General features: G+C 36.8%; 1 protein-coding gene, 1 long non-coding RNA gene and 1 other non-coding gene across 5 annotated transcripts; 1 reads left to right on the top strand and 2 right to left on the bottom strand.

Annotated features, from left to right (window-relative positions):
* Positions 1–133: 133 nt before the first annotated feature.
* LOC146471849 (ATP-dependent DNA helicase DDX11-like) lies at positions 134–18,278 on the bottom strand. 2 transcript variants are annotated; one of them, XM_085120410.1, is made up of 28 exons: positions 17,857–18,278; positions 16,963–17,078; positions 16,477–16,511; positions 15,879–15,949; positions 15,634–15,726; positions 15,057–15,211; positions 14,486–14,534; positions 13,644–13,839; positions 12,971–13,077; positions 12,657–12,752; positions 11,667–11,819; positions 10,909–10,955; positions 9,962–10,041; positions 9,089–9,178; positions 8,419–8,489; positions 8,277–8,315; positions 7,736–7,781; positions 7,105–7,221; positions 6,433–6,545; positions 5,960–6,032; positions 5,759–5,862; positions 4,586–4,735; positions 4,031–4,099; positions 3,233–3,333; positions 3,033–3,120; positions 2,462–2,522; positions 1,627–1,781; positions 134–1,382 (listed from the first exon to the last, which is right to left on the bottom strand). In XM_085120410.1, the coding sequence occupies exons 1-28, from the start codon at positions 18,085–18,087 to the stop codon at positions 1,317–1,319; spliced, it is 2,772 nt and encodes a 923-aa protein (XP_084976536.1). In that variant the 5' UTR covers positions 18,088–18,278; the 3' UTR covers positions 134–1,316. The 2 variants fall into 2 exon arrangements, with proteins under 2 accessions (XP_084976536.1, XP_084976537.1); XM_085120411.1 differs by having other exon boundaries at positions 16,477–16,508.
* LOC146471851 (signal recognition particle RNA) lies at positions 5,052–5,349 on the bottom strand. Its single transcript, XR_014866801.1, has one exon.
* LOC146471850 (uncharacterized) lies at positions 5,063–15,110 on the top strand. 2 transcript variants are annotated; one of them, XR_014866721.1, is made up of 4 exons: positions 5,063–5,515; positions 6,435–6,648; positions 13,702–13,851; positions 14,980–15,110. It is a non-coding gene; the product is annotated as an uncharacterized LOC146471850 (long non-coding RNA). The 2 variants fall into 2 exon arrangements; XR_014866720.1 differs by lacking the exon at positions 14,980–15,110 and having other exon boundaries at positions 13,702–13,946.
* Positions 18,279–18,327: the final 49 nt, after the last annotated feature.

Here is an 18,327-nt window from a genome sequence, read left to right as displayed (position 1 = left end):
CTTGTAGAGATAAGTTTATTTCCATGTGAATGAAAACTTGATTTGTTATCGAAGGCTTTGTACCCTGTAGAAATCGAGACTAAAAAAGGGAGCCAAGGACCGTCCTCACTGAAGAGATGGACAATATGCTCTCAGCATCGACCGGAAATGGATTGTACCTTTACATTAAAATACAGGGTCCGAAATTGCGCTTTCCTGGTCGCCAATGCGACTAAATATTTTGCACTGGCGACCAGAATTTCACAACTAGTCGCCAGCGGGCGATTAACTATTTCATGCCACGATCATTATACAAACAATAACTTTGATTTTCAGCCAAATCGATAAAAATAAAATTCAAAGCCGCACGCCAATTGGTCTCTTACTTTTTACCTTTCCACTGCTTTTGAAGTATAAAACCGATTTTCCTGTTATTATAAATCTATCACAACCCTTCACAGCTCGAGCAGTGCGAAGTTTCGCTGCCATGTTTTTTGAACGAGAAATGCTGCACGGTTGTGGCCTGGTACGAACAATATGGCGATCCGTCGATCGTCTTGACAGAACGCGAAAGGAAAGATCATTTACGGTTTTGAACATAGAGCAAAGAATCAACCGGCAGTTTTTCAATTGGGTACATTTCTTCTCCAAAAGGTAGAGACAAGAGAAGGTATAAAGTTGACTTGACACATTTAGTAGTCTTATGAAACTGCGTATATAGCCGGCATTCGATTCGTTCGTCGTGGTTTTTCAGTGGTAGGTGTATAAATCGCCATTGCGGCCCCAAACGCGTTCTCTTCGTTCTGATTCTTAAAAGAAAAATTGGCGACCAGAATTTTCCATCTGGCAACAAAAATTTTGGTTTGTGTTTCGGTGCGAAGGAAAAATTTTATTGACACTTTTTTCCCTGCTTTTTGGCGACCACATTTTTCCAAATGGCGACTGAAAAAAAATTTCAGTCGCCACTTGGCGCCTGCCTAAAAAAGTTAATTTCGGACCCTGAAATAGCTTTAACTGCTGGTTGCTTACCGGTTCAAGTCTAAGGTTTCGCCCATGTCCGAGTTGCTTTGGAACCTCACTGTGAAAGCGAGGCGTCGTGTATAGTTTATAACTATGAAAATTAGTTTTCATTCAAGTGCACGAAACCACGCTTACATGACTGAAGTTCATAGTACTTCGGAAATGGCCTATTACGATGTTCACAGCCGCTTCCGATGTGATCTGTTTTCAGAATTTTCTACCATAAATAAATTTTTATTAAACCTCAAGTTTTCTTAAATAATACATCGCATAAATATTTTCATATGTTCTTGTATAACTTCAAAAACAGTCCAAATTTAAGAACGCATGTGGGCCGCCTGTTCTCTGATTTCGCCATTTGACTGTCTCTTATCCACGAAAAACTGGAAAATAAAAAGTAAATAGAGTAAATGTATGTCGCTGACCTTGTTAACTAATGGAGTTGATATTACACAAGGCAATTTAAGCGAAACGAAAGTTTTTAACGCAATATTGACGTCAAAAGCGAGGTTGGATACAAAACGATTCACGCCATGGGGTGTGTATCAGGACTTGCTTTGAAAAAGAGGCTGCAAGCCTATTTGTACGAACCGACTCTGTGGACCCCACCCTACCCTGGTAGCTTACCTTGCGAATGGCGGCAAATGCCGATCCGAAACGAGCGTGATGTTGAAGCCTGTTTGAGATCCAGCCTGGCAGGTTTCTCTTAATTCTAGCTGAGCCATAGCGTTGATCTAATAATAATATGGTTGCATAGTCACCTCTGTGGCGGATGGCGCGACCTGAAAGACGAAAATTGAATAAGGAAGAGTTGGTGAGAGGCAGCGAGCGAAACAGTGTGAACAGTCCGAGGTTAGCATACTTTGAGCAGTGTTTCGTTTTTATCTGTTCAGGTGCGTTCACACGAGAAGGTAAAGTTAAACTCGTGATATCAAAAACAGGTTGGGATATGTAAATGTGGTATGAACAGTGGACATGTTGACAAACGGAACTAATCTCACTAACTTTCTTCACAACATTTTGGGCTTGAAAAACTTGCATTTGACGAGTGGACAGATTTTAAACCTGTGCTGTTTACTGAAAACGCTGAATATTTCCCGCCAATTTGACAACATCACAAAATGTAGTTTTACGTGTCAATAGAGTCAATACCAACCATGTAATCACTGTCATTAAAACCAACGTAGCCGTTTACAATGCCTTGGAACTCGAAGCAAAAACCCGATGGACTGCGGGAAAACTTCACAAGACAAGTCTTAGGGTTTCGGTTTTGAATCACAGAGTTCACAAACGAAACAATGAAGTATTTTAAAATCATGCTGGCTGTAAAAGCAAATAATGCTGATATGACCCGTCAGCTCGAGAATGGTAAATTGCCTAGGAGTCCATCTGAGTTGTCGCACATTTCTCGAAGGTATGTTTTTTTTAATGCACCGATAACTAAAAGTCTATTTACATTCACCTATTGATTGGTTGACAGCCTTCATGCAAAGGTTTTCGTAATGAGTTTGTCCAGCTTTGGGCTGAAATAAAAAAGAGGATAACATTGTAATCAAGACTGGCACAAGAAATCACTCAACATTTGTAGCTCCCCATCTTACCACGCTTGTCCCAGTATCCCTGAATTAATAGTCAGAGGTATTATTATCAGTTATCAGGCTAACTTTCGTCAGAGACGTCTTGTTTGTTCTACGTTTATAGCATACCGACCATATCTTCATTATTTCACGAGAGAACTTAAAATTTCTCTGTTCCCTCCCTCCTTCCTTCCTTCCTTCCTCCTTCCTTCACAATCATACAAAATCAAGCTTTCACCTTTACGTAGCATGTGGAATACCACTCAACACTGAACAAATTCCGCTAGAAAACACAGCGAAGCGACGATTAATATCTTTACATTGGAACATTCTAGATATTTCTCTCTGTACGTTCTACAGCATCAAATATTAAAATACGCTTGCATGGGCTGCCTGTGTTTCTTGCTCCGTTTGCCCCAAAGATGAAAATTACTATTTTAAAGCAAAGAATCTCACCCCCAGAGTTGAATCAAGATAAGCCATTTTTTCCTTTAACTCTGGAGAGTAAATGTTTGGGTAAGGAAGACCAACCATCACCACGCACCTGAATTTGAGAGAAAATAAAACTTTTTAAAAAAGAAAACATAATTTTTGAGCCTGTCTCTTAAAAAAAAAAAAAAAAAAAAACGCGTTTCACGCTCTGTTTCATTTCTTACCTTCCGAGGTCATCAGAAAAGTTAATTCCCTCACTCATCTTCCCTCCCACGACACAGAGGAGAACTGCGCCATTTGGAGAATTATTGTTCACTGCTGAATACTGTGAAGAAAAAAAAAACAACGCACAAGAAGTGACTAAATGTTTAAATAGCTAACTTTGGTGGCCTTCGCACAGTATTGAGCAGGTTCTCTTATTCAACTGACGTAATCCACCGTAGGTGAAAAAATGCGGCTGTACATTTTACCTCAAACCTATCGAGCCTGACACAACCAATAGGTACTATACATAGAAAGCCATATTTCTTGCGAAATTCGTCCCTGCACTAACAACATCGTGTATGCTATGTTTGAAGTATGAGCGTGTTTATTGGTTCACTCACTATCTGGTACTTTTTTTTTTCCTACTTTCCTATCTTATTTATTTATTTACCTATATATCTATATACTTGATTGTTTCTTTCTTCTTTCTTGTGTGTCACAACCAAGATAAAGTATTATCATTTTGGTAACTATTCAGCTCGTTTAGTACTTTCTATTCTGGGTAGTTTTTTTGCTGTGTTCATTTATTTTACACTTGCCGCAAAATTAAAAAAAAAAAGTGTGTCAAGTTGTTTTGGGGGGTTTTTCGTACGCTAAGAATTATGGGTAAATGTACCAGTCGTCATATTTTTCGGCACGATGGACTGCATTCTCTCTGGGAAAAAAGCGTTATTCATAGCTAGCACTTTACAAACGAGACCTGAATATAAGATACGGCAAAGAAAAATGCTAACATGCTATTAAATTCTCACGCTGACCTTAATGCAAGCTGCATACGATGAAAGAACTTGATCCAGCTGGTTAGCTTTCCTTGGCTCTCGGAACACCTGAACGCAACATGTGAACGAGGTTTAATATTCTGCAAAACATCCTTGAATACACCTTGTGGCAGACTGTCCTTGTGGCATCAATAATTACTTAAATGAGGTGCTAATTTTCGTAAGGGCTTGAAATCGCAGGGAATTTTCCTTGTTGCAAGAGAATTTTACACTGAATTAATTTTATCCTGAAAATGTTATGCCGCATTCACACCAAGGGTTAAACACGTTTAAAAGCTGTTTAGTTAAACACAGTTTAAAATTGTTTTAAAAGCTGCTTTCGTATTTTTGTCGACTACAGATTTAGCACAAATGAAAGCATTAGTTAAAGTTTACTTGAATCCTATGTCAAAGCCAATGGTTCAGCTTTCGGTTACCAATTTTCATGTTGTTAAACCTGGTTTAATTAAACATGTTTTGTTGGTGTGAATGGGGCTTTAGTTTCAATGCTATATGGCAAACGAAATTGGAAATAAATATCATATCATAACCTACCTTCTTTCTTGCATTCATTTTATCAAGAATGCCAGTTTTCTGCCAGTGTGCGTGTACTTTCTCTTCATAATCGTACGAGGAGAAAAAACACACTACCCCACCACAAACTACGGCAAAAATGTTGATAAGAAGTCGGCCTAACTCGTCTTTCTAAAAACAGAATACAAGGATCAACCTGAATTACGATCCAAAATAAAATTGAACTTGTAAATAGTTTATTCTGTGAAAATCAAACGTAAAGATTCCCTCCCGTTCACCGTAATGATCATTTCAAAATCATAAACCATATAAAAGAGATAAAAAAATTAAGTACACTGTATATAAATAAATTTCTTCTTTGAATTTTCTTCGCAAAGGGGGCAAGTCAAAATTACTTATCGTGTTCATAGAAAAAGGAAAACAAGAATAAATAGATAAGTATACATTTTACCTGCAAAGAGAAAAGAAAGAAAGAAAAAAAGAAAAAACGGAGTCGAGTTTGACTATCTCGACCGGGCTGTGAACGGCTGCCTATTCACAGGTGCTATCCCACTACTGTTTGACGCGGGAGCTTTTGCCTGCTGTGTTTCCACCCTGGGCCGGTTCGCTCCTCTTTAACCAACCTGGAGAACTCAGACTCCTCCGTGTTCCCCATATTGACGCCAAACTTAACGCGGACACCCGATCTACATAGGACAACCGCCCCCAGGAATCCCGACCTCAAGCCATTCAGACACCCCAGCCTCCAAGCAGCTGGATTACAGGCGTGCGCCACTACGCCCGGCTGAGAGAAAAGAGGAGAAATTTAACTAGTCATTCCTTTAAAACCTCGCTTTGAATTACCGGAAGTAAAACTTACAAAGCCACTTCCGTCAAACTTTGAACAAAATGGCGGACAAAGTGGAGAATGATTGTCGAATTTCTTCTGCTACATTCTAGAAGAATAGCACGGTAAGGAGGAAAAATCCGAGTCTTTGCTTCTCAATAATATCTAACTAAAAAGACCGTCGATTTTTTCAACTGGAAATAGCAAATTTTATTAGATTATTGCGAAAATTGAATTAAAGCCTAGTAAACCTCAAAATTGAGTAGCTAGTACACTCTTTTTTTCTTTTATAAGAATTTATTTTAAAAATAGCTGAATGCCCAAATTCTTGCTAAACTTTTACTTCATGATTTTCTGTAAGTTCTTACCAATTCAGCCGAGTCTCTTGATTGATAGGTGAAATCAAGTTCTTTTCCTGCGGGACCTCTATCTAGCGCTACTGAAAGCAAATGTTCTGCGGGAATAACATGACCTGAAAAAGGACCATGGAAAATGCTTTTTACGATAAATACGTCTCAAAATGAAGAGAAACCATGAAAAAACGGATGGCTGCGAAATAAATTCGATACCACAAGAAAACTCTACAATGTCTTCACTGGGAAGTCCGGCACAAGTAAACAACTGATCCTTGAAATCTGACATCTGAAAGGTATGACAAAAATACGATATTAAACGACAGTGTAACAATGACTTAAGTTTAGTTATTTCTTTTTATTTCAGAGAAAAACAAATTGGCTGTCAAACTTGTGCTGAAAGTTTGACTGGTAATGTCACATTACCCAAAAGAGATACGTCAACAGTTTAAATGTCAATTTTTCCCATGTCAAATGCAATGCAGGATCAAGTGTCTGGTGTCTTGATGGTGGCAAATACATATCAAATACAGTTAAATTTGACATCTGAATCGACAGTTGTGCTATTGCTGAACTTCTGACAAACTCAACTGAATTAAAATCCATAAATGCCCCCTTCCCTGTCCTTTCAGTGCTCACTAAGGACACTACTAAAGAAGCTGCAATAAAAACATGAATCTTATTCTTACAGGTTGCATCGTCCCTCCAGCAACGACAACTGCTCTGGCTTCTCTCGCGATGCTGGTAAAATGGACAGCTGGGTTTAAAAGAAGAAACTTCAGGCTGGAACCACTGAGTCGACCTGTGAATCCAGAACATTACAGCTGCTCAGCAAGACAGATTAGTGCTTGGAATTCAGCAATTGTCAAGAAAGAACAACCTCTGTAAAAAGGTTCATTTGGCAGGTAATTGTAAGTTTGGTAAATATGTTTTGTACTGTTTGTAAACTGCACACAGACGTGTCATATACCCCTCCCCCCTCAAGTTCTGCATCCGAAAAGGAGTGTTGCTAATCTTAGTCTGGGTCCCATACTGTTTCTTCAGGATTCTTGAATACACCTCGTGATCCCAAATGTGACTTTCAGCCCCAGAAACTTGTAGAACAGATTTTTGTTTTCCAAACAACTTTAATTTATTGTTAGCAAAAGAAATCATAGAATTTGTCAAATGACAGTAAATTATTTAAATACACAGACCTAAAGTATAATATTTATTTAAATAAACAACGTTTTGCAAGTTTAGGAAAGGACATTTTAAGATGTGTGTTAACTAGGAATTCTCAGTTTCCCTTATTTCTTAATTTTGCGCGGAGGCTACACTGGATACACTCCTAGCAAATTTAACTTGTTCAGAGTCCACACCTTGCTTGTTAACAACAACCCTTCCATCTTTGTCGGCATTTGTGAGTGCTTCTAAAAAGTTCTCAATGATTTGCAGAGGGGAGCTGCTGCTTTGATATGTCTCTTCCTCTGCTAACCCTGATGCGAAAATCAATAATTCAGGTTTTACAATAACTGACTGAAAAGAATTCCATGGGGCCATTTCTCTGAAAGTCGTGATAAGTTACTGGGCATGAAAAATAAATTGTGTGCACCTGTTTCTCACTAGAGATTCAATTTTGATTGGTTTTGAAAGAAAACTTTCATCATCTTTATCATAATTTTATAGAACACATGGTAATTTGCACCAGAAAATATCACCAGTTGACCAAATAAATGACAACTTTGAAAAAATATCAATTGGCTAAGTTTTTGGAGATTTCAATAAATGCACACCAGCCTTCAAAATTGAAGGACTGGTTATTTATAAATACAATCAGTTGACTGTCCAGCTGAAAGGGAAACAAAAATATCTTCAAGAAAGAAGGCACTTGAGATAGTTAATTTAGAACTGTAAAACTTGTATTGAAGGAAACAAGTTTCCCTAATTTTCAGATAGAGAGATGTTTTAAATAACAACAGTCTAAGTTGTATTGCTTTTCATTACACTGACCTGTGTCTACTTGTGCAGAGTGATATTTGTCGATAAATCCATTGAGCTATAAACAAAGGGAATTTAAAATTTAAAACAGATATCTCCAGAAAAAGAAAAGTTATATTTAAGGAAATAAATCGCATTACACATAGCTGTTTTCTTTAACCCTTTAACCCCTAACATCAAAGAACAAAATAATTCTCCTTATCTTGTCCCAATATTTTTCTTATAAAAGTAGTGGGGAGAAGTTATTAAAATATCAAAAAAATTAACCTTGGGTGATCATATCCTTAATTCTCATGACCTCAGGGGTTGAATAAACATTTATATTACAAGAAGAAATTTGATGCTGATCACTGTTGGGGCTGAAAGGCTTAATTTGTATTATATCCACATTTTAAGGGAAAATGTATTTCAGTTACAGTTTATTTATTTTGCCACACAGACTTAAAAGTACATAATTAATAAACAAATAGGAAAACTACATGTAGAGACAATTTTCAGTTTATTTTTTTTCACTAAACATATATATTAACTTCATATTATTAGTACATCTTACCTTCTTAGAAATCATACTCCTCTCACAGTATTTCTTAATCTGTGGAGAATGTTTGAAAAATGTTATCACAGAAAACTTTCTAATACAGTTGTGAAAGTTTTACATTAATTTTCAAATGAAGTTACTGTATGTTAATTGTCACCTTGAAAAGGTTGACGTTGTCCATTTTCACAGAAAATAAGAAGTCATTGATTGTTTTTAGTTTTACATCCCCTGTGCACAGAAAAAAAAATGTTCATTTGATAAGTATTATTAAACAGAACTTACAATAATAACAATTTTTTATTACTTATTATTAATAATATTAATATTCAGGATAGAGTCTAATTAATACTAACCATAGTGGATTGCCATGTTTCCTTGTGGTGAGTGATTTGAATCAAACCACGGTCTTTCAAGTCAAAAGTCAGATAAATGTTTGAACATAATGAATTACATAATCTGCTGCATCATATGAAGTTAGATTGTTCATCAGCATATTAAATAATTTGTTTCTGTTATCTTGGCCAATCAACTGCACTTTTGGCGTAACAAATTTATAATTACATCTCCTTACTGAAGGTGGTTTGATTGGATGGCATATCAAACAAATATTATTGTATTTGATAATTATGAACCTTGTGTCCAATGATTGATACAGTGATTATATAAATTAATAATGACTACTGACAGTTCAGAAACCCTTAAAAGTCGTTCAGCAGCATCAAAGTAACAATTTATTTGGTGTGCAGAACAGTACTAAACTGACACAAAGGGCATTTGTCAACTAGTGAAAGCCATGAGGAAAAACAAAATTGTTATCACAAAACAACCTTGTGTTCTCATTTCTTTTGATCCAGGAAGTGATTCATGTTCCGCAGCTGTAGGTGTTGGCACATTAATCTTTGACAGTGCATCCTTTCCTGTCGGATAAAAAAAATTTAATGTTACATCATTCTGTTTACTTTCGAACCTGACAGCAAGGTTCTCCCAATGCTGCAAACTGTACTTTTGCCACAATTTTGACCAGTTTTTCCATGCTTTGTTACATCTTTTTGAAATTTCTACCATTTTTCATTTCAGCTGGCGAATTTCTATGTGTCGTTCCAGAAACTATCAATCCCCACACCCAAGGAAGCTAGGAAATTGGAAAATTTGAGGGGGGAGGGGGGGCTCAAAAACTAGAATTTCCAGAAGGTGGGAGGAGAGGGGAGGGGGCTACAAACCAAAAATACTTCTGTGAGAGATGTGGACAGCAGAGCTGTTGACACTGTCATCCCCAGAGCCCACTTTTCTTTTGGGGGTGAGAGTAAGCTGTCAAGTTTAATGTTGTGTTTTAGTGGCTCTACCACCCATGATCACTGGATTTATTTGGTCAGTTTAAAGCCACGAGGAAGATGTCAAAAGGATGTTAAAAAGTTTTCTAAAACTTACCAAAAACTTCATCCAAGGGGCCATGACATGGCATTCAGGAGATAGGTATTACGTTTTCTATTTGTTTGCCTTGATCAATGCAAAATAGCTAACTGCACTTGCAAACAACTTACTAAAGACCAATACAGTCTGAACAAACCATCCTAACCGATTACTCTTATTAATATAAAGGAAGGCATTTTTTATCAATATTATTCTATTGTTAGTAATGGTTGCTGTAATTAGTCAAATAAATACACTGAATCAGTTCAATTTAGAAAAGATCAACTCACCCCCCAAACAGTTTAAGAAGCATGTCAGCACGTACAAAAGCTGCTGGATGTAGAGTAAATTCTTTGCTTTTAATCTTGTCCTGGCCAGTTGAAATGCAATAAAACATTCAAATAAAAAATTTAATAAATTATACATGTATGTATTAAAAAAATCAATATACAGCTTTAAGTTACAACTGGTCTTCTTATCTCTTCCTCAAACAACAGCCCCTAAAGTGGTAATCAGCTATATTTGTCACAGGGAGTTGCGAATGACGCCAAGTTGTTAAACCCAAAGGGCGAGTTATTTAAACAGAGTGTAACTTAGGCCCCAGCTTAAGACAATCAGTGGGCCTCCAAATCTGTTCATAAGTGGTTTATTTTAAGTAGATAAATAGTTTTCTAGTCTGGGATGCAAGCCTTCTTGTTACCATCAGCAGCAGACAATGTTTAGATGTGACTGTTGGTAAACTTGAAAATGGCTTAGAATGTGGTTTTGTTAAACACTGCCTAACGGTCTTTTAATAACTGACCCAAAAAAGTTTTAATTATCTGCATAAAAACCCTAAAGAGTGTGCAACAAAATCTTTCCACCCAAAAACAACCACTGGGAAATTTTAAACCCAAGAAGTCCCCACCCACTAAATTCTATACCCCAAACTTTTTTGGCATCTTGCTCTCACAAATACATGTGAGTACCCTACCCCCGCCCCCTCCACCCCTGGGAAACAGCCCAGTGCATGTAACATCTTATCAAGATATGTTTGATAAGAGATCAAAGCAGCGGGATGTCTGTTGGTTATCATAAGAAAGGATCACATGATGACATTATCAGTGAGAGTTTTTTGGGGTTTGGAATCTCAATGTGTTACTAGCTGAAAGTTTTATGCCTTTGAAATCAGGGATTAGAATAGGTCTAATGATGACTTATGTACCTCTTTATGACTCTTGTATTTGAATTTCCTCACCTGTAACGATCCTGATACTGAGTCAGCTGAGAATGTGCACATGAAATCTGCAACATGGTACAGAACACCTTAGCTTATTGTGTCTACCAGCATTCCAGTTCAGAGAAGAGCTTTTTACTTAATACATAACAAATTGTATGAGATTTTATATATACTAACACTACCCAAAATTAAACATTTGGTGGAACTGAATTAACTTACTTTCTGGCTGCAGTGGTTACTTGTAATATTGAATCTAACATGGCTCTCATATAAAGCAATTTTTTATTTCATTCATTTAGTACTTTGTATTTACATGTAGATCAGTGAAACCATGTTTATAAAAAAATTTACAATGTCGGTAACAGTGTCAACCCTGTTATAGACTAGCATCCTATCAGGGGAGGAGGGTGGATTACAGTGCAAATGAAAAACCCTTCAAGAATGCCAGTTGATTTTCTTATGTTTTGACAATAAGCTATCAAAAGAGAGCTCACTTTATGGGTATTTTGTTAAATAATTTTATTCATTTTCTTTTTCCGAGTTTAATGGATGAGTTCACAGTTTTCAAATTTGCACTGTCTGTAATTGTTCAATAGCAGCTCCTGGGTGCTTCATGATGCAGAAGCTGGGTTGAGTGAGGAATCACCAATGCGACTTGTCAGTGCTTTACTTTACATCTACTGATAGAATGGTCATCAAATATCAAAATTTATGCATAAACCCAAAACATGGATGCTAAATTATTTATTTTTAAATATAATCATTTAAGTGTATACCTGGTAGCCAGTAATTTCCACACTATGAACACTACTGATTGTGTCAATTAAGTTGTGTGCCTCATCTACGATAACTATATTGCCGTCAAGTCTTATTCCACAAGCCTCTCTTGTGGACTTGTGAAGAAGGATGTTGTATGGTAAAACCACAAGCTGTCGAAAAAATACCAAAATTAATATATTCAAACATCAGTTAAACCAAGGTTCACCTGCAACAGTATAATGCACAAAAATTAAACTGCCACCCCTAATTAAATTATAGGTGTCAGTAGCAATTGGTATTTTCAAGACTTTGCAAGATTGCAAGAACAGCACTTTTTCTGTGAGCCAAGACTTTCTTTGCCTTGCAAAAGCCAGCCTTGTGCAAACTCAAAGCCAGCCTTGTGCAAACAATTATTGAGACTGCTAGACAGACATGTGAAATTTGACAAACATTTGTGAGATGCATATTTTTTGAAGGGCTATTTGCCACTCCATTATTATATCATTATCATCATCATCATCATCATCATTGTCATTGTTGTTCTCCTTGGCCCTAGTCTACTGAGTATACAAAATACTGATACAGAAAGTAAAGAGAAAGGATGTAAATACGTTAAAAATAAAAATACAAGAAGACAGGGAAACTGCAACAGGTAGTTATCACCAACTTTAAACTGATCACCTAATCACAACTCAAGTTTATAGCTCCCAGAAAACCAACCCCAGTTAATATATCCTTGGGTTAGTCTCTGCTCAAAGCCATCTCTGAATTCTCACTGGCTATTCTATCACATCGAAGAAATTAGGTTTTAAATTAATTGGAAATGGTCACCATACAATTGCATGTTGCATTGGAAATTCAAGTACCACTGAAAGAACTAAATTTAGTGGACAAAGCTATTTTCTGAAGTTTCGAAATGCGACAATTAATATTGACAAACAAATAACAGTACAAGAAGAACATATTTAAGTTGTTTTTGTTTTGTAAAGAAGTTCACATAAACTCACCTGTGCTTGAGGAAGAGACATTCTGGTCCCATAGTAAGGACATGCATGAAGAACTTCTCCAACAGAAACCAGCTGTTCAATATCTTTTATGTCAACCTCAAAAGAGTTAATTTAAACTTAGCACTTTTAATTTTACTAAAAAGAAGAATAGGCAAGTGCTAGGTACAGCTGTACTTTTAGGTGCTGAGGCCAAAGTCTATTTTTAGTATACTGAATAATTTTGTTGTTGTTGCAAGTATCTCTCAGAGTGTAGCCTTCATTTGATGTGAATGAGTTGTCAACAATTACAAATATTTTATTTCCAAAATGCTTACCAAAACATTATCCCTAAATTTCTGCAGGTGTTGGTAAGAGTAAAATGGGCATCCTCTGACAAGTTTCTTCCTTTTTGGCTCACTTTGTCCATCAGATTTTTTCTTTTCTGTTGAGTTGAATATTGTATTAAATATAATTCAGATCACGTTTTTCACACCTACTCTTCTTGAAGCAAAGATAAATTTGAGGTACATGTGTAACTACTCATTTTGTTATGTATTTGTATGGAACAAATTTGGTGACCACATGTATTTGTAACAATTTGAGAAAATACCTTCCATTCTCATTTAGAACAGAGATATGGCTTCAAATATGTTATAGTCAATATTTTGAACGTATAAATTGCCTTGGAAATGATTCCACCGGGCAAGAATATGACTTTGAAATATATTTCTGCTGCTGATGTTTTTAAATGCCCAGCCCATCAAAATATTAAATTGCTGGGTTGATGTGTTGAAATTCCCTTTATATTGATACACAATTTCTGGCCTAAATGGTAAATCTGTACAGTACCGCTCAAAAGTAAGTTGACAGTCTAGACTTGATCTTCAATACTCGCAATACTCAAATTTGAGTTGCGAGATGCTTAATTTATCCTACATGTTAATAACTCTAAACCCCAACATTCAGAGAGAGTGATACCCAGGGAACAGGCCCTAAGATGGCACCCACCTTTGCCCTTCTTCTGAAGTTCTAAACATCTATCATTGATTTTGTTGATGCTTTTCAGACGCTTGACATCTTCATTGATGCAGAGGCTCTGCCTTGATCCTAGTGTCACCACTCTTGTGCTGTCATTAAATGGACTCTTTTGCACTTCTCTCACAAACTGAGCCAGTTGGGAGTGTGTTCGACTACAATAGAATATCTGAAAACAGCAGTTAATAAGTACACAGAATGAACGTATTGTCAATGATATTTTTAAAAGTATTCTTGGTATTCCTTATATTTAAAAATAAAGTTTTCTAATTTGGATTTGTTTACTGAGTGTCTCTTCCTACAACTGTGTTACATTTATGTTGGGAACTTGTTGGGAGGACACCATACATTGATGGGACTTACCTTGGGCAAACCCTCCTATAAGGTAGAGTCTTGTACATCTCTAGTACACTGTTGGTGATTATTTTTCCATAGCTACATGTCTGAGTGACTGAGTAGGGTTCAGTCACCCTGCATGCTACTTTATCTGTCTAACTCAGCCTGATTTCCTTGGGAAGAACCATGACTGAGTGTCTGCTTAGGAGAAGTGACCACTTACGCAAGGTTAAATATGATGCATATTTTTGTGTGGCTAGGACCACAAGGGCATTAATCAGCTTGGGAAATATATCAATGGCCCCTATACAGCTACAAAAACTGCACGGAAATCTGTTTCCAGTAATTTGGAATAACAATATCTACATTGTATGTTGGCTGACTTGTTAGACAATAATATTGATTTCTAAATTTTTCTAAAATTTTAATAAAATTAATTGCTTATAAATAACTTTCAAATTTAAGATATTAAACCATACCTTGAGGCAGTGAGGTTCTTCATCTTTATTATCATCCTCTTGATCTGAGCTAAATATTAAACAAAAATCCAGTCAGTGCTGCCAGAGATGATATTGTTAACATGCTGTCAGCATATCAGAACTAGGCTTACTATGTACTGTATGAAGCAACTGGGAGTATTACTTCTCCCTCCCAAATCTGTAATGCAGGGTTACCCTTGGCATTATACAATGTTGCTGGTACCCATTTATAATAGTGGGTAAAGAGAGAAAATTCTGAGTAAAATGTCTTATTAAAGGAAGCAATGCAGAGGCCAACATAGCTTTGAACCACCAGTCTTCCAATCAAAAGTCCAACCAACACTACTTTACAAAATGAAGGGGTGTACAGAATAAGGCCCCAAGTGACTTTTGATGTAAGGTCAAATTCTCCTTTCATTTTCATAAAAGAATGCAAGGCAATTTGGAAGGAGAATCTAGCAATTTATCAGAAGTCACTTTGAACTTTTTTCCAGGCAACCTTTCAACTGTGTCTCCACATGTCTTGAAGACACACCTTATTATCCACTGAGAGCTAAAAAAAAAGCCTTACCCAGCCTCTTCACCATCACTGAGATACTCAGTTAACACAATATCAGCATCAGGATCCTTTTCACTTGTTTTGCCCAAGACCTCATCAATTTCATCAGCAATTTTGTGCTCCATTTCTTGGTCATAATGGGAACCACCTGACTTGTCATCGCTATGCTGAGGAAACGTTAAATAAATAAATGATACAAAAATTGAATTTAAAGAGTGCAATACTTTTAAATAGTAATCTTAGGACTGCCAAACCTAATGGGCCTCAAATTCTGGATCAGATTAGAATTTGATGCAAGTTCTCCAAACAGGAGTCGATTAAACCAAGCATCAACATTCCAATCCTAGCAGTATGCAGGATATTTGTCCCATGATTAATGGCCTTGCTCCCACGAGTCTCCTAAGCTCAGTGGTAAAGCATCCGAACTAATAAATATCGGAAGGTCATAGGTTTGACTCCCGATCGGAGGACTTGGATTTTCTTTTTCCAACTTACAATGCCTGGGGTATCACTAACTAAAAAATGCATCCATCGATGATAGTTTGTTCAACAGTCAGTGATTGTGCCGTTATTTGTTTCTTAAACCAACCTTTCTCTTCCCTTTAATGGCAAAAGCAGGCCTGATTTCATTCTTGAGCTTCTGTAGTTGAGCTTTTTGCTTTTCAAGCCTCTCTCTTTCTTCCTGCAAAAAGGGCATGGCATTAAAAATTAATTTTTTAATTAATATTATCACTCCATACCTATATATCTCCAGTTGACATTTTAGTCACTCTATGAATCAATACCTACTAATAATTTATTATTCTAAAAATATTTGCACCAGGATACATGTACCTTAATTCTGTCTTCTGTTTCTTGTCTGGCTTGTTTCTCGGCAAATTCTGCCACCCAGTCTGGTGTTGATGCTACATGCACATAATTATTACCAGTAGGTCAAAAAAAGAAACAAAAATGAATATTAAGTGAGCTAATACTCAAGATATATTTTGCCATTAACATTTTAAAGATTACAAAATAATGTTGCATTAAACAAGCCAAACAGCGCAAGAAGGACTGCATGCACCAGGAAGATAGAGCATTTAAAACAAAATGACACTTTTTATTAGTAATAAGACTGTTTCATCCCATTTCTACACTCCATTAAAAGCAAGACCCAGCCGAGGTTTATCCTTTAAACCAACTTTGAGGTCTTTGTAAATTGGATGAAAAATTCTTTCGATTGTTTGATTCAGATATTAAACTTTTCAAATGCTTAGTTATACTTGGAGAAATTTAAATCAAGAGTTCACCAAATGTTATGATAATTAAGATTGCATTTCCCTGAAACCTTCATGGTTATGGAATGATTTCCTTTGTTTTGTAATCATGAATTATTAATGAGTAAGAGAGTAAATAAAGAAAATTATATTTTATTGTTGCATACTGTACTTACATAAATCATTCCCTTTGTCTTCTGTTACAATGCTCCTGAGGGAACAAATAATTATTATTTATAACAAGAAAAAGAAATTCAGCCAAGTATGCTCTGTCTTTCATAACAAATAGGACCATTCAAATAATCAGTGGAGGGCACTTGACTGTAATAGGGACCTTTAGGATTTGAGTACAAGTATGTGATTGTGTGAGCGCAACTTTCAACTTTCAGACTAGCCATGTCCTAGAACTCTCAGTCTTTCCTGTTGCCTACCAGCAAAAAAATAGGCCCTAAAAAGAAGATTGGTGTCGCAAGTGATTATCCAAAGCACATGTGATCTAGATCATTCTCGTAGTCAGATCTAAAGGTCCTTAACATTGAGGGAGACCACTTCGAGAAAATATGGTGCATTGAGAAAATTTCCCACAAGGAACATCACTGGAGGGGGGGGGGGGGGGGGGGCTCATAACAGACTCACAAACTAAAATCATTATGGTTCTTTACCTTTGGTTGCAGACTTGTTTAGAACTTGACAATGCTCTTTCTAACTCCTCTTGTTGTCTCTCCTCGTAACCCTTCAGCCAAGTCAATGCACCACAAATTAAGCTTAACGATTTTCCCTGAAAAAGTTCAGAAAACTTTATTTAACTGACTACTGTATATATTTGTATATATACAATCAAACTTTGGCCATGAATATAGAGACCACACGCAACGAAGAAATTGTACCTTTTACCCAGTAAGGGAACACTTTCTATCTTCAAACAATAGAGAAAGTTCTGAATATGAGAATGGATTTTAGGAGCAGGTCAGAAATAGTCCCACACATTGCTACTACAACATTTAGACAAATACCCACCCCACCCCACCCCGCCCCAGGTTTTAAGTTGAACAATGAAATGGTGTTAGGCAGAATTACACCTTGCTAGTACGTAGTTGTTGTGCTACAACCCAGTCTGCAGAACATGGCAGACCAGTGCACATGTTAGTTTCAGAAAAAGCCTCTGATTCTTTCTTTCAGAAAAATGAGATCTTGCCAAATTCTAACATACTCTGCAGACTGGGTGAGTATGTCTCACATAATAAGTGACACCCCCCCCCCCCCCACCCCATCCAGGGCCCACACCCCTTTGCTAAACACCCAAAGAATTAACAGTTGAGACCCTCGCTACTCATTAATGCTCAAATGCTATCGATTGCTCATCGATTGATGGCCAATCGAAATCAATTAAAGGTGTATCGATTGATATCGATTGCTTTTCCGATCCTCGACTTCCATCGATTGGTTTGCAACTGGACGTGATTTCAAATGTCTGCTATAGAAACCGGGCAGAAATCAAAGCTGTCTCTTCGATCAAGATCTTACCCTTTTAAACATCTACCATTATATTCACCTACCGTTCCTGTTGGGCTTTCGAAAATCCCAACTTCTCCGTTGTCGAGCACGTGAAATAGTGTCCGCATGAAATCCTCTTGGATATCGTATGGCGGGAAAGGGAATGGAAAAAATAATTTCTTTTCCACTTCGGATTCCCGTCCAGTCAACTCATCTTTTGATGAAACTTTTCTAAAATCGCAATTTCCAGAACCCTTTTCTGTGAGTATTTTAACATTTCGCGGATTTTCCATTGCAAAATCTTGGAAGATGTAATCCAAGAGAGAGCTGTTTGTGGAGTGTTTTGGTTCCCAAACTTCGCGCTAAAATGTCGTAGCCTCGCTCTGACACGCACGCGTGTATGGTGTCTGGGGGTAGTAGTGGGGATTCTGATTTCTTAGGAAATTTTTCGCTCATTTTCATCAAAACACCATTTAGTTGTATATGCTTGTGTTAAAATCTTTAAATGATAGTATTTTGGTATATTTTCTGTC

The sequence above is a fragment of the Pavona decussata genome, unplaced genomic scaffold (genome assembly GCF_977016875.1).
Source record: "Pavona decussata unplaced genomic scaffold, jaPavDecu1.1 SCAFFOLD_102, whole genome shotgun sequence".
Taxonomy (NCBI): domain Eukaryota; kingdom Metazoa; phylum Cnidaria; class Anthozoa; order Scleractinia; family Agariciidae; genus Pavona; species Pavona decussata.
The sequence above is the reverse complement of the archived record's forward strand: the minus strand, read 5'-3'. Positions and strand labels throughout refer to the sequence as shown.